Source organism: Schistocerca cancellata, chromosome 4 (assembly GCF_023864275.1).
Source record: "Schistocerca cancellata isolate TAMUIC-IGC-003103 chromosome 4, iqSchCanc2.1, whole genome shotgun sequence".
Lineage (NCBI taxonomy): Eukaryota > Metazoa > Arthropoda > Insecta > Orthoptera > Acrididae > Schistocerca > Schistocerca cancellata.
Window position 1 is genome coordinate 893,314,979 of NC_064629.1, and position 17,373 is coordinate 893,332,351.

At 38.6% G+C, this 17,373-nt stretch overlaps 1 protein-coding gene across 4 annotated transcripts in view; it reads right to left on the bottom strand.

Moving 5' to 3' along the window:
• Nucleotides 1–17,373, bottom strand: part of LOC126185052 (WD repeat-containing protein 7) — a 352,004-nt gene that overhangs the window by 259,895 nt on the left and 74,736 nt on the right. For all 4 annotated transcript variants that reach the window (XM_049927810.1, XM_049927808.1, XM_049927809.1 and 1 more), the window contains one exon: nt 3,615–3,705. In XM_049927810.1, coding sequence (XP_049783767.1) covers nt 3,615–3,705 — 91 coding nt within the window. The remainder of the gene's footprint in view (nt 1–3,614; nt 3,706–17,373) is intronic.

Sequence of the window (17,373 nt, forward strand, 5' to 3'; positions counted from 1 at the left end):
GCATTACAGACAGATGCAATGTTAAAGAGAGGCAGTAGTCCTGTCACAGTGGCAAATCCCATAGACTCCAAGTCAAATAACTGTTAGTCATCAAACCTCAAACTGGTCATCAGTGCGACAGTCTAGCACACGATGGGCAAGACACACAAAATTAGTTCATCTTATTGCTGATGTTTGATGTACAACTGCTAATTCTGAAGTCAACTGCCACAACCTATTGAGTGTCAATGACAGATCTGTCTATTACTGTCATGGACTTTAATGCAAGATAAAAGGTCCACAGTTCACCGAATCACTCACTGAATGAACTATGGACGACAGTGACTGATGAACACTACACATCACAATGTACAGATATCATCACGAGTGCAGGATCACCACCACCAGATGCTCAAACCACAGATAATGGTGCATGAAATGATGCATCCTACTAGGCAACAGTCCACCTTTCGGCAGGTATTCTCCTATTGTGGCAGTTTAAACAAAACAAAATTATGCACCCGATATGTTGGGCATTGCCTTTCACTGGAAAACGATACAGAAACCTTCTGTATGATCACGTAAAAACATATATTTGGGTACAGCAACAAATAAGTGACATTTACTTTCACCCAGACAATGTATCACTTCACTAATCCAGCATTATGTCAGAATGGTTGGAGAAACACCCCACAAGCATGAAGATGCTTGTATGGGCCCTTTCCCCCTCATAAAGGGGGAGCTCATCTGAGACAACATTGAGCAATACCATCTCTGACTTACTTCCGTGAGTTGTGGGTTGTGAGTGAGAAGCCATAAATCAGAATAGCTCCCAAACATTATCGGTTTCTCATAGAGTCCAAGTCATGACAAGCTACTCATATCAACAGGCTAACAGGTAGGCATGTCTAGTTAAAATTCCTACGTGTGTGTTCATTTATTATGATAACCTTTTTCAGTCATTTATACACATTTTTGTGTTTCGTTTTCTATGCTAACCTAAGCCAGTCCTTACATGCTTTGAAAAAGTTCACTCCCAGATGCCATCGGCTGCAATGTTCTGAGTATAATCATCACACCTCTGGCTGATCATTTACTCTACACTCACCATGAGTGGAAAACCTGTGGTAGTTTTTGGGCTTAGGTTGCCATGCAAACTGATTCTACCTTGTGTAACTTCCATTGGGCCAATGGACAGTCCTAATTTTAAATCTGTGTAGCTTGTTTTTAGACTTAAGTTTACAGAAGCAAGATGAAACTTGTTTTATTGTCCAGCTTATAGTTCATTTCCCTTTTTCACTTTTTGGCAGCATGTTATTGGAATTTTTAGCAATTTAAAAATTCTGTCTAGATGTTTTGTAGAGGATAAAAAATAAAGAATGAAATAAATAGTCAAATAACTTATGGGTTTGCAGCCGGGTGACAACGTCTACCACCGCCAATATTTCGACAGGAGCACACCCTGCCATTCTCACAGCACAACTGCCCAGTTGTGCCTTGAGAATGGCAGGGTGTGCTTCTGTCAAAATATCAGTGGTGGTCGACGACGTCACCCAGCAGCAAACCCGTAAGTTATCTGAACATTCAATTCACCGGGAAAAGTTAAGATCTCACAATGAAATAAATAAATACACAAGAATTAAAAACTGGCGACTTGTATTTCAGGACTCAACAGCATTGACAGTTGTCTCTAACCGAAATTGTGAGACTCCTTATGTGACTAATTCCATACTATAACACACTGTTCAGAAACTTGTAAACAACTATTTTAACTGCAGTACAAAATCAACAGTTCCTAATAAACTTAACACTGCAAAGCACTTTATTACCCGATCACCATCTACAGTTCAATTAGCTTTCATTCCAGTCTTGACATCTGAAAGTGTCCACGAGGATTAAAGTGTTTGAGTGACATTGAAGTTTCATCTGCCCTAGGTTACATGGCAGTGATTTGTAGTATACAAACAGCCTCATACATGTTCAACTTACACAGAGTGTATTGGACCCACAGAAACACGCAAAAAATCTAGTAACTGAACAATTTATTATTCAGTGTAGTCTTCACAAAACTACTCCATCAGCAGGAATGATGCAGGATTCAGAAAATACTGTACCACAGTACAATATGATTACTAAATCATTTGCCCATAGTCCCAGAAGTCTGCTGCACCCAGTTTTTTCCCCCTACTGCCTGTGCTTTACAATCACATCCCAAGTGCTTCAAGAAGCACAAGAATGGAGAAATGGCTGTACTACAATAAGCAATTGCATTCCCATTATCGATTGACATATACAATGAGGGGAGGTAGTGCCTGATATGAAACTGTGTTGTCGGCTTATTTGGATTAAAATTAATATTCTAGGCAAATCAGTCCACACTGATCTAAACAATGTTCATTTTCTACAGTGTTCCTTCATGATAGACTGTAAGCAAGCTATTAAGCCTTCTGTTGCATCACTGCTACATACAAACAAAGGTCCCTAGAAATAATCATCTGTGAAAGTGCCACATAGACTGTTTGCAGGTTTGTAAGTGCCAGCCATCAAATGTTCTGCAAATACAATCATTTTATCAAACATGACACGACATGACACGAGGCAACACATCACAACACAACACAACACAACTCGTAGAAAGCTTCCACGCATCTGGTACATGATAACTTGGTGTACCACCGGACATCCTTTATTCAGCACAATTTGATTTATCCCTGTAAAAATGTATTTGGATTTCCTGGCCTTGTGGCTTTATGACATACAACAAACAACACACAACTTAGCATAATGAGTATCTGTCTGGCAGCTGCTTTGTTGTGGAAATAAAAATTACACACTTCATCTAAGACAGATCTGATAAAAAACTTATTCTGTCTTGATGGTGGAGGCAGAAGTTTGCTAAATTGCCATAACAGGGTTTTTTGTCTTTTATGGTCACTCACGATCGACAACATGTATCTGACAATCACTTTTAACCATGATTTTTCACTGCATTTAAACCTCAATATGAAATCACAGACAGTTTATTTGGGTGAAATCTTTTTCACCAATTTGTTGGCCTGGTAGCATTGAATTTTAAGTATTTTTATGTATACTGGTGCATCTCATTACTTTTAATTGTAAAGCAAATGCTATACATAAGGAAGATGGCACTAAAATTAGACCAATTTGTACCCACATGGAGAAATAATCATACTTCATACACAAAATCAATGATACTGGAACCTCACATATCCTCCGCTAGACAACATACGATGTTTTGCAGAATGCAGATACCTACTTGTAACACTTGCGGAAAAAAGAAAAAACTGTTAAAATTATCTCTTGCTTGGCAAAATAAAAGTTATGTTTCCTTGGTGAAGTAACAAAAATTAAGACTTGTCCGAGACAGTTGTAGCCTAGAGCAACACAAATGTTAAAACATTTTCACAGTATTTTATTCTTTATGGTGCTCTATTGAAAGATATGGAGTTCAATGATTGGAAAAAAGCTCATTTAGCCTCACACCAACTGAACATTGATGTACTGATTGACATACTATATCGCCAATAATCTACGTTATCTGAATAAAAGATACTCTCACACTAACTGCAACTGATTACTCATGAGAACACTTTTACAACAAGTATGCAACAAACCTTTTCCTCTGGAGCTGCAAGCACACAGTAGAGAAATGGACTGTCTGTTTCAATGGACTTGCTATGGAAGTCTTTGTTGTCAGCAATACAGCTGGAAGAGTAACAACAAAACAACCACTTTTAACACAGAATCCAAAACTTCATAAGAAACCTAGAAACTACAAGTTATCATTACTCAGCAACAAATTGGCAAGATTCTCAATTCAGTACACACACAGAAAGTAAGCTGACTACAGTTAGATAAAGAAGCAATTCATGTTTCTCAAACCAATATCATTCTCACAGACCACACTCAAATTTTATAGGAGAAGCCAAATACAGCAACAGAAAACAATAAAAACTGTAGTAGTCTAAAATTTTATAGCCTGATGTAAGCAAAGGCTACTCTGGCACTTTTATACTATTAGTGTTTTATTGCACACACAATATGTTCCCATTCTCCAAAGAAGTTAGAAGCAGTTTTGTGTTGCATTAAGTAGTATTGTTAGGAAAGCTACACACAGCATTGAGAACCAAGCTATTAGAATATGTACTTGCCTCATTTCAGGAATGTCAATGTGCCTTCATTAAGAGTTTGTGATGTTTTGACTTGGCATGTTGTATTTGTATAACTGTCCTTCACCACACATCTGATTTCAGTGCAAAAACAAGATCTACGGAAGAGGCAGGGGAAGAAAATATGAAAGCAAACTAAAATAAGAAAACCAAGACCCCAATAACACAAAAAAGAAATTTTAATACAGCTCATATTAACATTAGACAGTGGATACTGAATCTACTTTCCAGAAGCTGAAGTTTCTTTTAAGTCAACATGAAAGTTTTATGTTAGTACTACTCAGGTTTCGACTAAATTCAGCTGTTCCTTTACACGTTTATTCATTTCTTCCTCCTCATTTCATAAGTCAATAAATTAATAAAATCTTGTGAATGAGAAAACATCTGAGTGCTACATCTACTTCAGTACATTCCGGGGAGAAAGACCTTCCTAGAGTTTTTTCTGTCACTAATTTAAAAGAGAGAGAGAGAGAGAGAGAGAGAGAGAGAGAGAGAGAGAGAGAGAGAGAGAGAGAGAGATCCTGTCAATGGAATTTAAGTGACTGATTATGTTCTTTTGTATTTTTATATTTTTTTTTACGATACAACCACATGAGCATTTCACAATGCCATATCCAGTTTGAACCAGTCACCGTTCGTCTTCAAATTAAAGGCACATGCTGCAAGTGGTCTCCATTGCGTTGTCAGCAATCAATAATGACAACACAAGAGAAACCACTTGCAGCATGTGCCTTTCGCCTGAAGATGATCACTGACTCAGTAAAACTGGTAATCGCATTGTGAAATGTTCATGTGATTGTGTCATTAAAAAAGATAAAAAATAAAATAAGCTAATTTAAGGTCAGTTGCAATATTTATCTTAGTGGAAATTGTTGACTCCTGGTCCATCTCTAGGTAATGGAGCCACATAGATTGCTTGAGGATGCACCTCCAGCCCAACAATTGCTGGCACACCAAGATAAACGACACCGCAAATAACAGTGTGTATGCTGTTAACTTTCATCTTAGATGTCAGAGTCAACACTGGGGTTATAGTGCCACAGTGGAAGACTCTCCACTTGGGCTGCCTCCTCAACTTCTCCAGAATCACCAACACTGTTCCTACTCAAGAGATCTTTTAGATAGCTTGAAATCGAATGGCACACCTTTCACTGAACCACCACCTAGCACCACGATCATCAGTCATGCACTATTTCACCAAACACTATATAAACTAAAATTTTAAACAACTTTTAATTTCAGTTTGCTTTTCAGTGATACTCTATTCTTTCTGTAATATCCTTGACACCACTTCAGTAACTCAAAGTTTAGTAATTGTGAACGTCTGTGTACTGTGCATCCACATACTATCTCAGTAAGAAAACAAACATTTTGATAAAATTTTCTCAGCTTCTGGACATGTCAAGTGGTTAAATGTTCAGTCAAGTGCTCCTTAGCCACTGTCAACTGGTGACTGTCATGCGATTGCACCATTCCTGTATAGCGACACTGCCTTCTGGGACATCACTGTTGCTCACTTCGGTGCCATCTGTGGTAATGTTTTCACTGTGCGCCTGCCACATCTACTTCAACCTCCTGATGGCTGGATCTCAAGCTGTGCTTAGCTGCAGACTGCTCTCTTTATTGAGGGCATTGACAGAAACTTTAATCGCAACTGCTTCTTTTATGACGCTCTCAGAGAAACTATTTGTCCATTTAACAACGGAGGTCTTGTTGAATGCAGTACTGTGTTCATTTTTGTGATCATGTCCTGCTACTGCTGATTTCTCAAAACACCATACACAGAATTGCCTCATGTCCTACTTTGCATTGCTCAATAGCACCCAAGTCAGTCTGACATAAAACTGTCCAAACCCATTAGATATTTTATATAGCCCTTGCGTTCTGGGGCCTACATCGTCCTTCAGAAGCCTTACCAGTTATAATTTTTGCTGTTGGCCTAAAGACTGAATTGTTTTCTTGCCTGTTTACGAACTGGGTAATCTTTCCTGTTACTGAGCCACAGAATGGCAAAAAACTAGCTTCTTAGTGCAGAAGGCCTTCTCAATAGGCCTTCTGCTTGTGTGTCTTTGGAGACATGGTCTACAAAATCTGCTGGTGGTTGCCGCGGTTTTCACTGAATAGTTTCCGTAAATGGCTCAGTTCCTTTGTAAGGTTTTCAGCATCCGAAATGGCTTCCACTCAACGCACCAACGTCTTCTGTGATGGGTTGTGGTAGCGGCTACTGTGCAGACACCTGTCAGTCTATTTCCATTGCAAACTTTATGTCATCTTGGACATGGCTGATGTGGTCCAACTATTCCTCCAGCCTTTCATGTCCACGAGGCCAAACAACTAATGTACATAAAGAATTTTGTTGCCTAGCTAGCAAATGCATGTTTTTGAGAGTTTTGCGATAGTCACTGCAGATACTTCTCATATAACCTCGAATTTTTCAAAAAAATCTTTGAAATAATCAGTAGTACTCCTCCTTATTGGAGGAACTGGCATAGTCTCAATGCTTGCTACTTTTTTTATTTATGTGTAAGTACATAACTACTCTGCAGACTGGTTATTATTGTACAGCAATCTGTCTAAAAATTGGTTTCATTTATTCACTGTAGTTCCCTTATCCCTGTCTCAACATTCATGGTATTCATCTGTCTTGCACAGATATCTTTTCCCCACAAAAATTAATCAGCACACTGCTTTCATATCTACACCTATATTATTCAATGAAACCAAAAGAAATGGTACTTTCCTGTAACACCCTCTCAAAGTCATATACTGAAATTAGTTCACCACCAGCTTCAGAAAAAATATAAATATTCATTTTTTAATGTACAAACTTCAAGTCCATTACACATCCATGTGCCATTCATTAGCACAGACTTCAGTTTTCCAAGTATTTTCCCATTCCTAAGACCTCAGCATCTTTACTAGGAAGTACTTAGGGACAGACAGACTTCTTATTCTGACAGAAGCTGTTGCATAACAAATGCAAGATAGAATAAAGCCCAACTTCTGCAGGCTACTATAGCAGCCTAATTAAAAATGTTTACAAAGCCCATGTACTGAACCAACAATAAAACAGGTTATATCCAACTAAGAAGCACTTATGTTACTTATGTTTACAAGAATTTAACTTTTTCCTAATGATAATTTAACTCTTGTTTATTCAGATGTCAGCACTTAACTGGTTTGTCATTCATGGCGAACTTTTAGACAAAGAATATATTTGAAAGAGAGACACAAATATGTAAATGTAACACTTTTTATAGGATTCATTATAGTGTAGTGTCCATGCAGACTTTAGATACAATGAATTTTAATAAAATCAAATTTCCTGAGTTGTCCAGTCATCAACATATTAAACAAGCTAACAGCAAATTTACGATGATTACAGAACACAGCTCACAATTTGATCCATTTTAAAATGCAGTGCAGTATAGTCTAGAGTAAACAGAAAGCAACACTAGACAGTGTCAAAACATGTGAATGCTTCTGGACAATGGGAAGTGGCTCACAAGGAGACCACATGGCAATCTGATTTTTGCAATTTTTTATATTCTTGGTACATGAAGTTCAGAACTCAAATATCAAGTTCTATGCAGTTCTATCCAAATCTCAATAACTACTGATAAAATCGACTCTGAAGTTCTTTGCCCATCTTTAATACCCTGAAATATGATCGATTTTTCTCAGAAGACTGCATGGCTCTGCAATAGAATGCTCACCTGTCATGTAGGGGTATTAGGTTTGATTCAAACCAGAGAATTTTTAAAGAAGTGTGCATGTTCCACTAGCATTTCCGTGAAGTGCAAGACATTATTGTACACAAAACTCCAGTTTTCACTGTAAACATTAATTCTTAGCTACCGACATTTTATTAAAGATTAAAAAACAAAACTTAAACTAAAATCCTTCATCATTGTGTGTTTTACATTATGTTCATGAAACGTGAACTTTGTTTAAAATTTTACCATGAATGGGAAAATAACTTCAGCCACCCATGTGGTAGATGAGCATTCTACCACAGAGCCTCACAGCCCTTTACAAAGAATCTTGTAATGGCTTATTAAGGCAGCTTGGAAAACTTCAAAGACAATTTTCTTAAGATTCTTTTAGAGTTACACTGAACAACTTAGGTTTCATCAAAAAGAGAGTGTGTGTGTGTGTGTGTGTGTGTGTGTGTGTGTGTGTGTGTGTGTGTGTGTGTGTGTGCGCGCGCGCGCGCGCGCGCGCGCCTGAAAGCAATTTTTCCTGGATGATCACTGCAACTGAAGGGAGGACTGCAATGCATGACACAAACTATAGGTGAATAATATCATCTAAGAATAGCAATTTTCTGCCAAGCATAATATTACTACATATTTTTTTTCATTTTTCATTCTATGTTGTGAATCTCTGAAGTCCCAGAAGAACCTATGCAATACGGTTAAATCATCACAATAATCAAGTCCAAATCTGAAATCAGGGATGTTAATGAAATATAACATCCAACACTGAAAGCATGTTTTTATTAACTTCAATGTACAGAAAGTACAGAGCAATTCCAGGACAGAAAGAGCTGCTATTTACACAAAAACTGAATATTCCATAATACACTAACATTATAAACATAAAATTCTGAGAACTTTCCAGAAATAATAAATATTAAATAAAAAAATAATTGCTGGTGGTAGAGTTTGAACTGGTGACATGTAGAACACCAGCCAGCAATGCTAACCACTACACCATACTGCATGCAGTACAGCTCACTGCACTATTTCCTCTCCTGGAGGAACAGCGACACACTATTCCGCAAGTCCTCACTGGAGCTGACTACAGTATCCTGGATCTAGATCTTGTCACTGATCCTCTACTTGTTAGTGCTGATGGATCCTCACTTTCTGTTTGTGTTCTCACATCCTCTTCACTAACATGAGCATCACAAGTAGTACCTCCCATCAAAACTTTGCAACTGTTGAACAGGCCCGCAGTGTCCTTGAATCAGAAGCACCCATCCTATATCTGCATCCCAGGACTGTAGTAGGCTTTCATATGGAGGACATGGATGATATCTCTATGTTTTTGTCTTCTTGCTGAAGGACAATAATCTTGAAACTTCACATGTGACAACCAAGAAGCAATGGAGGATATGGTACAGCTCCAAGTAGCATTTTAGTGACTTCTCCGACAGTCCCACTTTCCACATAGACTTTAAGATCCATACCAGTCTCTTGCAATGCATCTCACTGGCCCAACTGTGTTGCTTCTTCAGTCCTAGTAATGAGGTGTTTCAAGTAGTCTTCCTTAGTATCATCCGGTTGAAATAGGAACAGTGTATACATTGTCATTTCAGTCCCATAACTGGTGCAGAAAGAATGGTGTGAAGCCTGTAGTGTCTTGCTTCAGTGTGTCGCACATGAATGTAGCAACAGACAGTACTGTATCCCAAACTCTGTTCATCATCAACGTACATCAAAAGCATATCAGTCAAAACCTTATTAAAGTGTTCTGTGAGGCTGTTTGTGGCATGTACTTGTGTCACTTGCATTCCTTACAGTGGCTCAGATAGTGTACAGCAAATCAGTAGAGACCTGGGCAGTGATAGCCAAGTGAGATTCTGTCTAGAGTCTTCGCAAATACCAGATCACCCGATGTTGGAGCTTCATAGAAAAACTTTAGGATAGCTGGCCGAAAATGAGATGGGATGATGAGCAAACATTTCTGCCCCATCAGATCACAACTCCTTAAATACAACATTTATATAGTTTTCAGCAATGCTGGATCTTTCCTGTTCTGCAACAATGTCATTCAGTGCAGCAATGACAGACTTCATATATGTTTTGTTACACAGAAAAATTCCTTGAAAGGCAGTTGGCATCCTTGTGTTTGCTTCCATTTTTGTATACCTCTGTGACAGCCTTCTCCTGAAGCCTCAGTGCCCGTATCATCAGTTGACACAATGGATTTTTAAAGCTAGTCAGCCAGCATTGAGAACAGTGGCCTACCACGAATGTGAGCACTTTGCCAAATAAATACGGTTCAAACTTGTTGATGACCTAAACAGATACAAAGCAATGTTTCTTGGTTGTTGAGTAGTTCTCCTTGCACTCAGAGTACTTCAGAAGCTGTACTTCAGAACTGGAGATGATGATAACACCTCCTTAACAAAAGGATGATCTACCTTTTGCCTAATTCCAAGAAAATTTGCCATCCCCTCGCAATAGTTCTAGACCAAGTCATGCACTTGGAAGAAATCTTACAATTCGCCAAAAGTAAGAGCACATTGCAAGAAAACTCATCACATGCCGAGGAGTTGGAAAATCTGTAACTGCCACTATTTTCCCTGGATCAGGGCCAACACCATCACCATTAACTAGATTTCACAAGATTTTTATTTATTGGGCAATGAGGCAGTTTGTTTGGATTCAGGCAGAGGCCTGTAGTCTGAACACACAACAACACCATTGCCAGGCAGCTTAGATATCCATCAAATGTCTTCCAAAAACAACAATGTTATCCAACGTATGTTCAAAGGTGGCTGGAGCATTACATAGTTCAAATTCATGAGCTCTGTCAGGAGTTACAAAGGCAGCCTTTTCGCAGTCAGCCTCGTCAACCTCGATTGCCAGTGGCCTACCTGCATGTCTACAGCTGAAAAATACTTTGCTCCTTCGAAGTATTCGTGATTCTAATATGACTTCAATGGGTTGACAGCTTTTTCTTCGTTTTGTTCCTTTGGTAGCAGACAGAGAAATGTTACATGCTATACTCCTTCACAAGGGCCAAATGAAAGGACCAAGGACACTGAAGTTTCAGTGATGTCATTTTGCAGCATCTTTCTTCACTTCCTCCTAGATTATCCATCATTCAGCTGGTGACACCCTATACAGGTGCTGGCTAAATGGTAGATGATCCCATAGTTGATATGGTGTTTTAACATGGTCTGGTCTTTTCTCCACTCAAGAATTGAAAGTATCCAAAAATTGGTGCAGAAAGGCTAACACTCACTAACATTGCTCCCCGATCAGGTCATATGCTTGTAATCGTTGCTGGTATGTAAATTTCTCTTTTGAGTCTAAGTAGCTTTTTGATGAAAGCTTCACAGTTTAAGTGAACATCTAGACTGATGACTGACTTATCTTAATGGCAGTGGGATAACATCACCATAACTGGCAAACAAATGGCCACAGTAAACTTTGTTATGTGCACTTGTTGGAATACCTTAACCTGGAGCTCTGAAATTCCACAGTCTATGACAGCTAGTGATGTCTGCAGCAAGTCTCAGAGAGTAACAGAATGACTACTATCTGCTAAAATTCCAAAAATTAAAGGCTGTGTTCTGTCATTGATAGTTATTGTGCCTTTCAGCTTGATGTATTTTTCTTTTATGACTTTCAGCACAGTCACTTTTGTATTGTGGAACATAAGTCTTCTTCAGCCGGCAACACTAAGCATTCAGCCTCACAGAAAAAGAAGCCAAGAGCTTCCTAGTACTTGGACAGGTTGGTCACAGAGTATGTTGTCAGTGAGATTTTCTGACATCTTTGTGATTATCATCTGTGGATGATTTTTATGTTTGGTGGTTCCACCTCCACAGCTTCCTCCAGTTTTCCAAAATGTGGCAGCTAGGCAAGTGGCTGGTACCTTCATATGGCAACAGAACTGCTAAAGCACATTGGGGACAGACCTCATCCAGGGTATGGCAATGGACTTCATCTCACAGGTCCACTATAATCACCTGTCGTTGACAAGTGTTAAGAGAACTGTTGTGATGATTAACAACTGGTGACACAGTAAGCTAACACTTCTTTCTGGGCAGCGGCATACATGTCCATGACACCCACTGTGGAAACATTCTGGTATCTGTTGTTCTGCAGGGAGTTATACCTGGCTGAGGAACTGGTTGTACTTATGTTTGTCAGATGCTCGATTGTCATCTCATGGTTGTGGCATACGTCTTAGTTGGTGAAGTATATTCTTTGTGGTGCATTTGACTGGTTGTGAAGATTGGTGATAAAGATCAATACAAATCTCCTTCAACATTTTCTATTACCTCCCAACATATGGAGTCGACATTCATGGCTGCTATCTCTTGCTTACTCAGTGACACAGTTCTAGCTGCCATAAAACACTTTCTCTCTTCTCTTACTGCATGGTGTATGAGACAGGTGAGGTTGTAGGGGTCTTATACAGCTGCCATAAGGATCACATTCGAGAGTGTCATACTTTTTTCATCCGACTCTTCTGTTGCATTTCCTTGACGTGCTGGCACCACTTGATCAATTCCTAAATTGTTGTGATAGTCTTTAATATGAGGACAGTTTCATACATGTCTTCTGTGACTACTGTCATCAACTGCAAGGTTTTATCAGCTATCATATTCCAATTCACAATGTGGCACAGGGTCAAAACAGTATATATGTACATCTATCATTTCTCCATGATGTTGGGCTCTGCTTTTCAATTATTGTTCTGCTAGCTGCTTATCACCACCAAATATCAATCCAATTCAGCCTAGAATTTGTCCCAGATATCCAGCCTGTTTTCATTGTTCTGTAACAACTCCTCTAGTGTACCTGCAAGTAAAAGTGCACTTATGCCCTACATATCATTTTGTCCTACCAGTTGCATTTGTCGATTCAGTTGGATCCTGTCAGCCACTTCATCAGGTCCTGACCATGATCTCTGTCAAACACTGATGGATGCTTGAGGGACAACTGACTTTTCCACTGTTTTGGAATTCACTGGTTTCCTGAAGATACAGATGTTGGGAAAAATGTTCTGTTATTCCGGTTCCTGTCCATGTAGATGACAGCTTCCATATTGCCTAATTGGAGCCAAGGTGATTGAGATACGGCCTCTACACTAAACAGTATCACATCGTAACCGCAATAAAGTCAAAATTTGAAAGCAGGGCTGTCAATGAAGTGTAACACTTAGCACTGAAAGCACATTTGTTATGAACACCAATGTACAGATAGAGCCGAACTGAACTTTTGAACAGAATGTGCTGCTACTTACACAAACATCAAATATTCCAGAATACACAAACATTACAAACATAAGAAATTTTTAAAACTTTCTAGAAATGAGAAATACTAAATAACAAGGAAACAATAAAACATCAAATAGAACTGGTCTCAATATTTCAGCTGAAAAAAAATCATGACAAATAAAAAAAAATGCGCCAAAATTCATAGAAACACAAATAGGTAAAACAGAGCGAGTAAATAAATTTAAATATCTGTGAGAAGCTATACAACAGAATGGACTAGAAAAATCTTCAATGGATGTAAGAATTAACAAAATGGAAAGAGCATATGGTTTGACCAAAAATATTTACAACAAGAAATGTATATCTATAAAAACAAAACTAAAACACTACACCACAGTGATACGACCAGAATGTTTAAATAGATCTGAATGCCTAACGATGAACTATAAGATGGACAGACTAGAGGTACTAGAAAGAAGGATTATTAGAAAAATAATTGGTGCAATAAAAACTGCAGATGGTTGGGAAATAAATAGTAATGATATCTACAAAAAATAGAGAGAAAACATCTGAAGTAATGGCCAAATGAAGATTAACCTTTTTCGGACACTTCAACTGAATGGATGGACATAGACTAACAAAACAAATACTCCTATATTTCTGCAAGAAGAAATCGACAATAGCCTGGATTACAGAAGTAAGGAAAGATCTAGAAAGAAACAACATCAAAGAATCGGAAACAGCAGAAAGAAACTGTTTTAAAAATAAAATACTAAATTTGGAAAGCTTTCAAAGCAGAAGAAATAGAAAATCAGGAACAACATGGACAGAAGAAAGGAAGAGACTTCATGGGGAGAAAATGAGGTAATACTGGAAAAAATAGGAAACAACAACAAAGGAAGAAGAGGAACTGAAGTTGTTAACATTATCCTAGTTGGTTAATATGACTGTAAAAAAAAATTACAAAAAACTGGCAATGGTTGGGAACAGATGACCTGCATCACACCCACCAGCTATGCTAAGTGCTATGTCATATTGCATCAGCACAGCTCATGGCAATATGCTACGATTATTACCGAAACCTTTTCCTCTGACTAATCATCATTCACAAAATGCTCATGAATACCATAATATGACAAAAAGCATGCACACAAAAACTGATTGTAGTAGCTAACGTTGTGTAATGTCTGCATCAAGACAAGTGCTGAGGTGAAATGCACAAACTTCTTTCAATGATTTGATGAAAGACCAACAACTGACTGAACAACATGACTGCCTCTGAACAGGAACTGGAAATGAATGAATGTTGTTTGCTTACACTCTGGTGCTATTAACACCCAAAAGAACAATGTTCTCTACAGCTGGTTCCCTAATGCCCAATCTTTTCACTCCATTATAAACCAAACTTAATACACTGAAGCGTCAAGGAAACTGGTTTAGGCATTCATATTCAAATACAGAGATATGTATACAGACAGAACACGACAATGCAGTCAGCAATGCCTATGCAAGGCGATTCACGAAGATTTGGAAATATTTTAATATATTATTCTACAAGTAAAACTAAAGCAAAAAGGTCATATGAAGATAGGTCTGCAAATGTTTAGTCATGGAGTTACAGCTAATAAAAGATTTTGCCTGGAATTTAGCAGCTTCACTAATATAAAGTCATTGCAAAACTGTGCGAGGTTACAGTAAAGCACAATTTCCATTTATTTTGTTGTTATTGATCTGGTGAATCCAATAAAACATGTTCCAGATGTGTATCTGCAGTAGTTTTCCAGAATACCCATAGAAGCAAAGATTATCATACAAGTAAATCTGTTTACTTTCCATTAAGAATGCAGAAACATTTATGTCATTGTTGGCAACAGTTTGTGAGTGGTTTCAGTCATTTCCTAACCTTGAAATGAGTTAGATCTCTGCATTTTTCAGAGAAAGAACATAACAACAACAGTGTATTTAAGGAAAACCACATAGGAACTGTTTTAGTTCGTAGCTTATTTATGAAACAGAGATGCCTTTCAAATTTATGACAGAGGAATACGCTGATAAGGTGTTTATTTATGGCAAATGTGATGGTAATTCTACAGCTGCAGTTAACGAATATTACATACATTATCCAACTCTGGGAATTCCGAATGCACAAACCATAACCATTAGCGGAACATTTTGAATGTTGGGGAGACAGGTTCCCTACCTAGCGTTCATAATCAGTACAAGTGCTCGATATGTGAAGATGCCGTTACTTCACATTTAAATGAACATTTTCCCAAGAAATGGATTGATCGTGATGCTACACGTATGTAGCCACCCAGATCACCTGATTTAACACCAATGGATTTTTGTGTATGGGGATGAATGAAAGACAGTGTATTATGAGGACAAAGTCAATACATGTGAGGCATTACTTGCTCGCATTATGAATGCAATAGACAAAATTAAGAACAAGCCTGTAAAACTGAAACTAGCAACAAAATCTGTTCATACACTTGCAGCTGAACGCATTGAACTCTACATTTTTGAATATTTATTGTGAATGTATCGCGAAATTGTATGCACACTTTACAGCTTCCTTAACACTGAGCTTTGTTTTTCCCAGTTTATTGTTAATTCACATGGGCTATGGTATTATTTAAAGCAGATAATCTTCCACGTTCATACAGTTTTCATAGTTTTATTAGGTCATTTTAACGTGTAAGTAAATGTTTGTTTACATTATAAATACAAGGGTTAATCAGTAGGTGTAGCTTACCGTAGGTTACTGTTTAATTCTTTAATAGTATTCACTAGATAGGCCCTAGCAGTTTACTGTGGGTCACTGTTTATTTTTCTTTAGTATTCACTAGATAGTACCTAGTAGGAAAAAAAGCACCAGATCTAGCTTCTACCAGACATTCATATTGTTTTTCATTGTTGAGTGTCCTTTCTGCCAACTATAGTGTGCTGTTAACCTCGTGTTGCAGTAGGTTTCCTTAAGTTTCTTATAGTAAATCACATATTAGCTAGATGGATAGGGAGTGTGTGTGTTGTGTGCGGGTGCAGGAGGAGTTGGCCACAGCCCTAACACAGCTGGAAGCATTGTTGGCCACAGTCAACAGGCTCCAGAGTGCCACCTTCAGGTGCAGTGGGGATGGGGTGCCTGGGGCAGCCTCTGCTGTACTAAATGTGCAGGGGGGGGGGGGGGGGGGGATGTCACAACTCTCTGTCACTGAGCCGACCTCAGGTGCAACTGAGTCGGCAGGCTCACTCACACCTCAGTGTGGGTGACGGACTGTGTCTCGAGCCTAAAGACAAGGCTGCATGGTGGACGCAGGCTCCTGCCAAATCCCATGCACTTTGATAATAGATTCAGTGTGCTATCTGATGATGCCCCCCACATGAACCATGGTCCTTACCATTGGTGGGAAGGCTTGCATGCCTCTGCGATACAGATAGCCATACCGTAAGTGCAAGCACAATGGAGGGGTATCTGTTGAGAGGCCACACAAAGTGTGGTTCCTCAAGAGGGGCAGCAGCATTTTCAGTAGTTGCAGGGGCAACAGTCTGGATGATTGACTGATCTGGCCTTGTAACACTAACCAAAATGGCCTTGCTGTGCTGGTACAGTGAATGACTGCACAGCTGTAATTTTTCCTGATGGCATGCAGCTCTAGGGTAAAACATTCTGGAGGTAAAATAGTCCCCCAATCGGATCTCTGGCCAGGGACTACTCAGGACGACGACGTTATCAGGAGAAAGGAAACTGGCATTCTATCGATCAGAGCGTGGAATGTCAGATCCCTTAATCAGGCAAGTAGGTTAGAAAATTTAAAAAGGGAAATGGATAGGTTAACGTTAGATATAGTGAGAATTAGTAAAATTCGGTAGCACGAGGAACAAGACTTCTGGTCAGGTGAATACAGGATTATAAATATAAAATCAAATAGGGGCAATGCAGGAGTAGGTTTAAAATAGAAAAACTGCAGGTAAGCTACTACAAACAGCATAGTGAACGCATTATTGTGGCCAAGATAGATACGAAACCCATGCCTACTACAGAAATACAAGTTTATATGTCAATTAGCTCCACAGATGAAGAGATTGATGAAATGTATGACGAGATAAAAGAAATTATTCAGATAGTGAAGGGAGATGAAAATTTAATAGTCATGGATGATTGGAATTCAATAGTAGGAAAATGAAGAGAAGGAAATGTAGTAGATGAATATGGAATGGGGGTATGGAATAAAAGAGGAA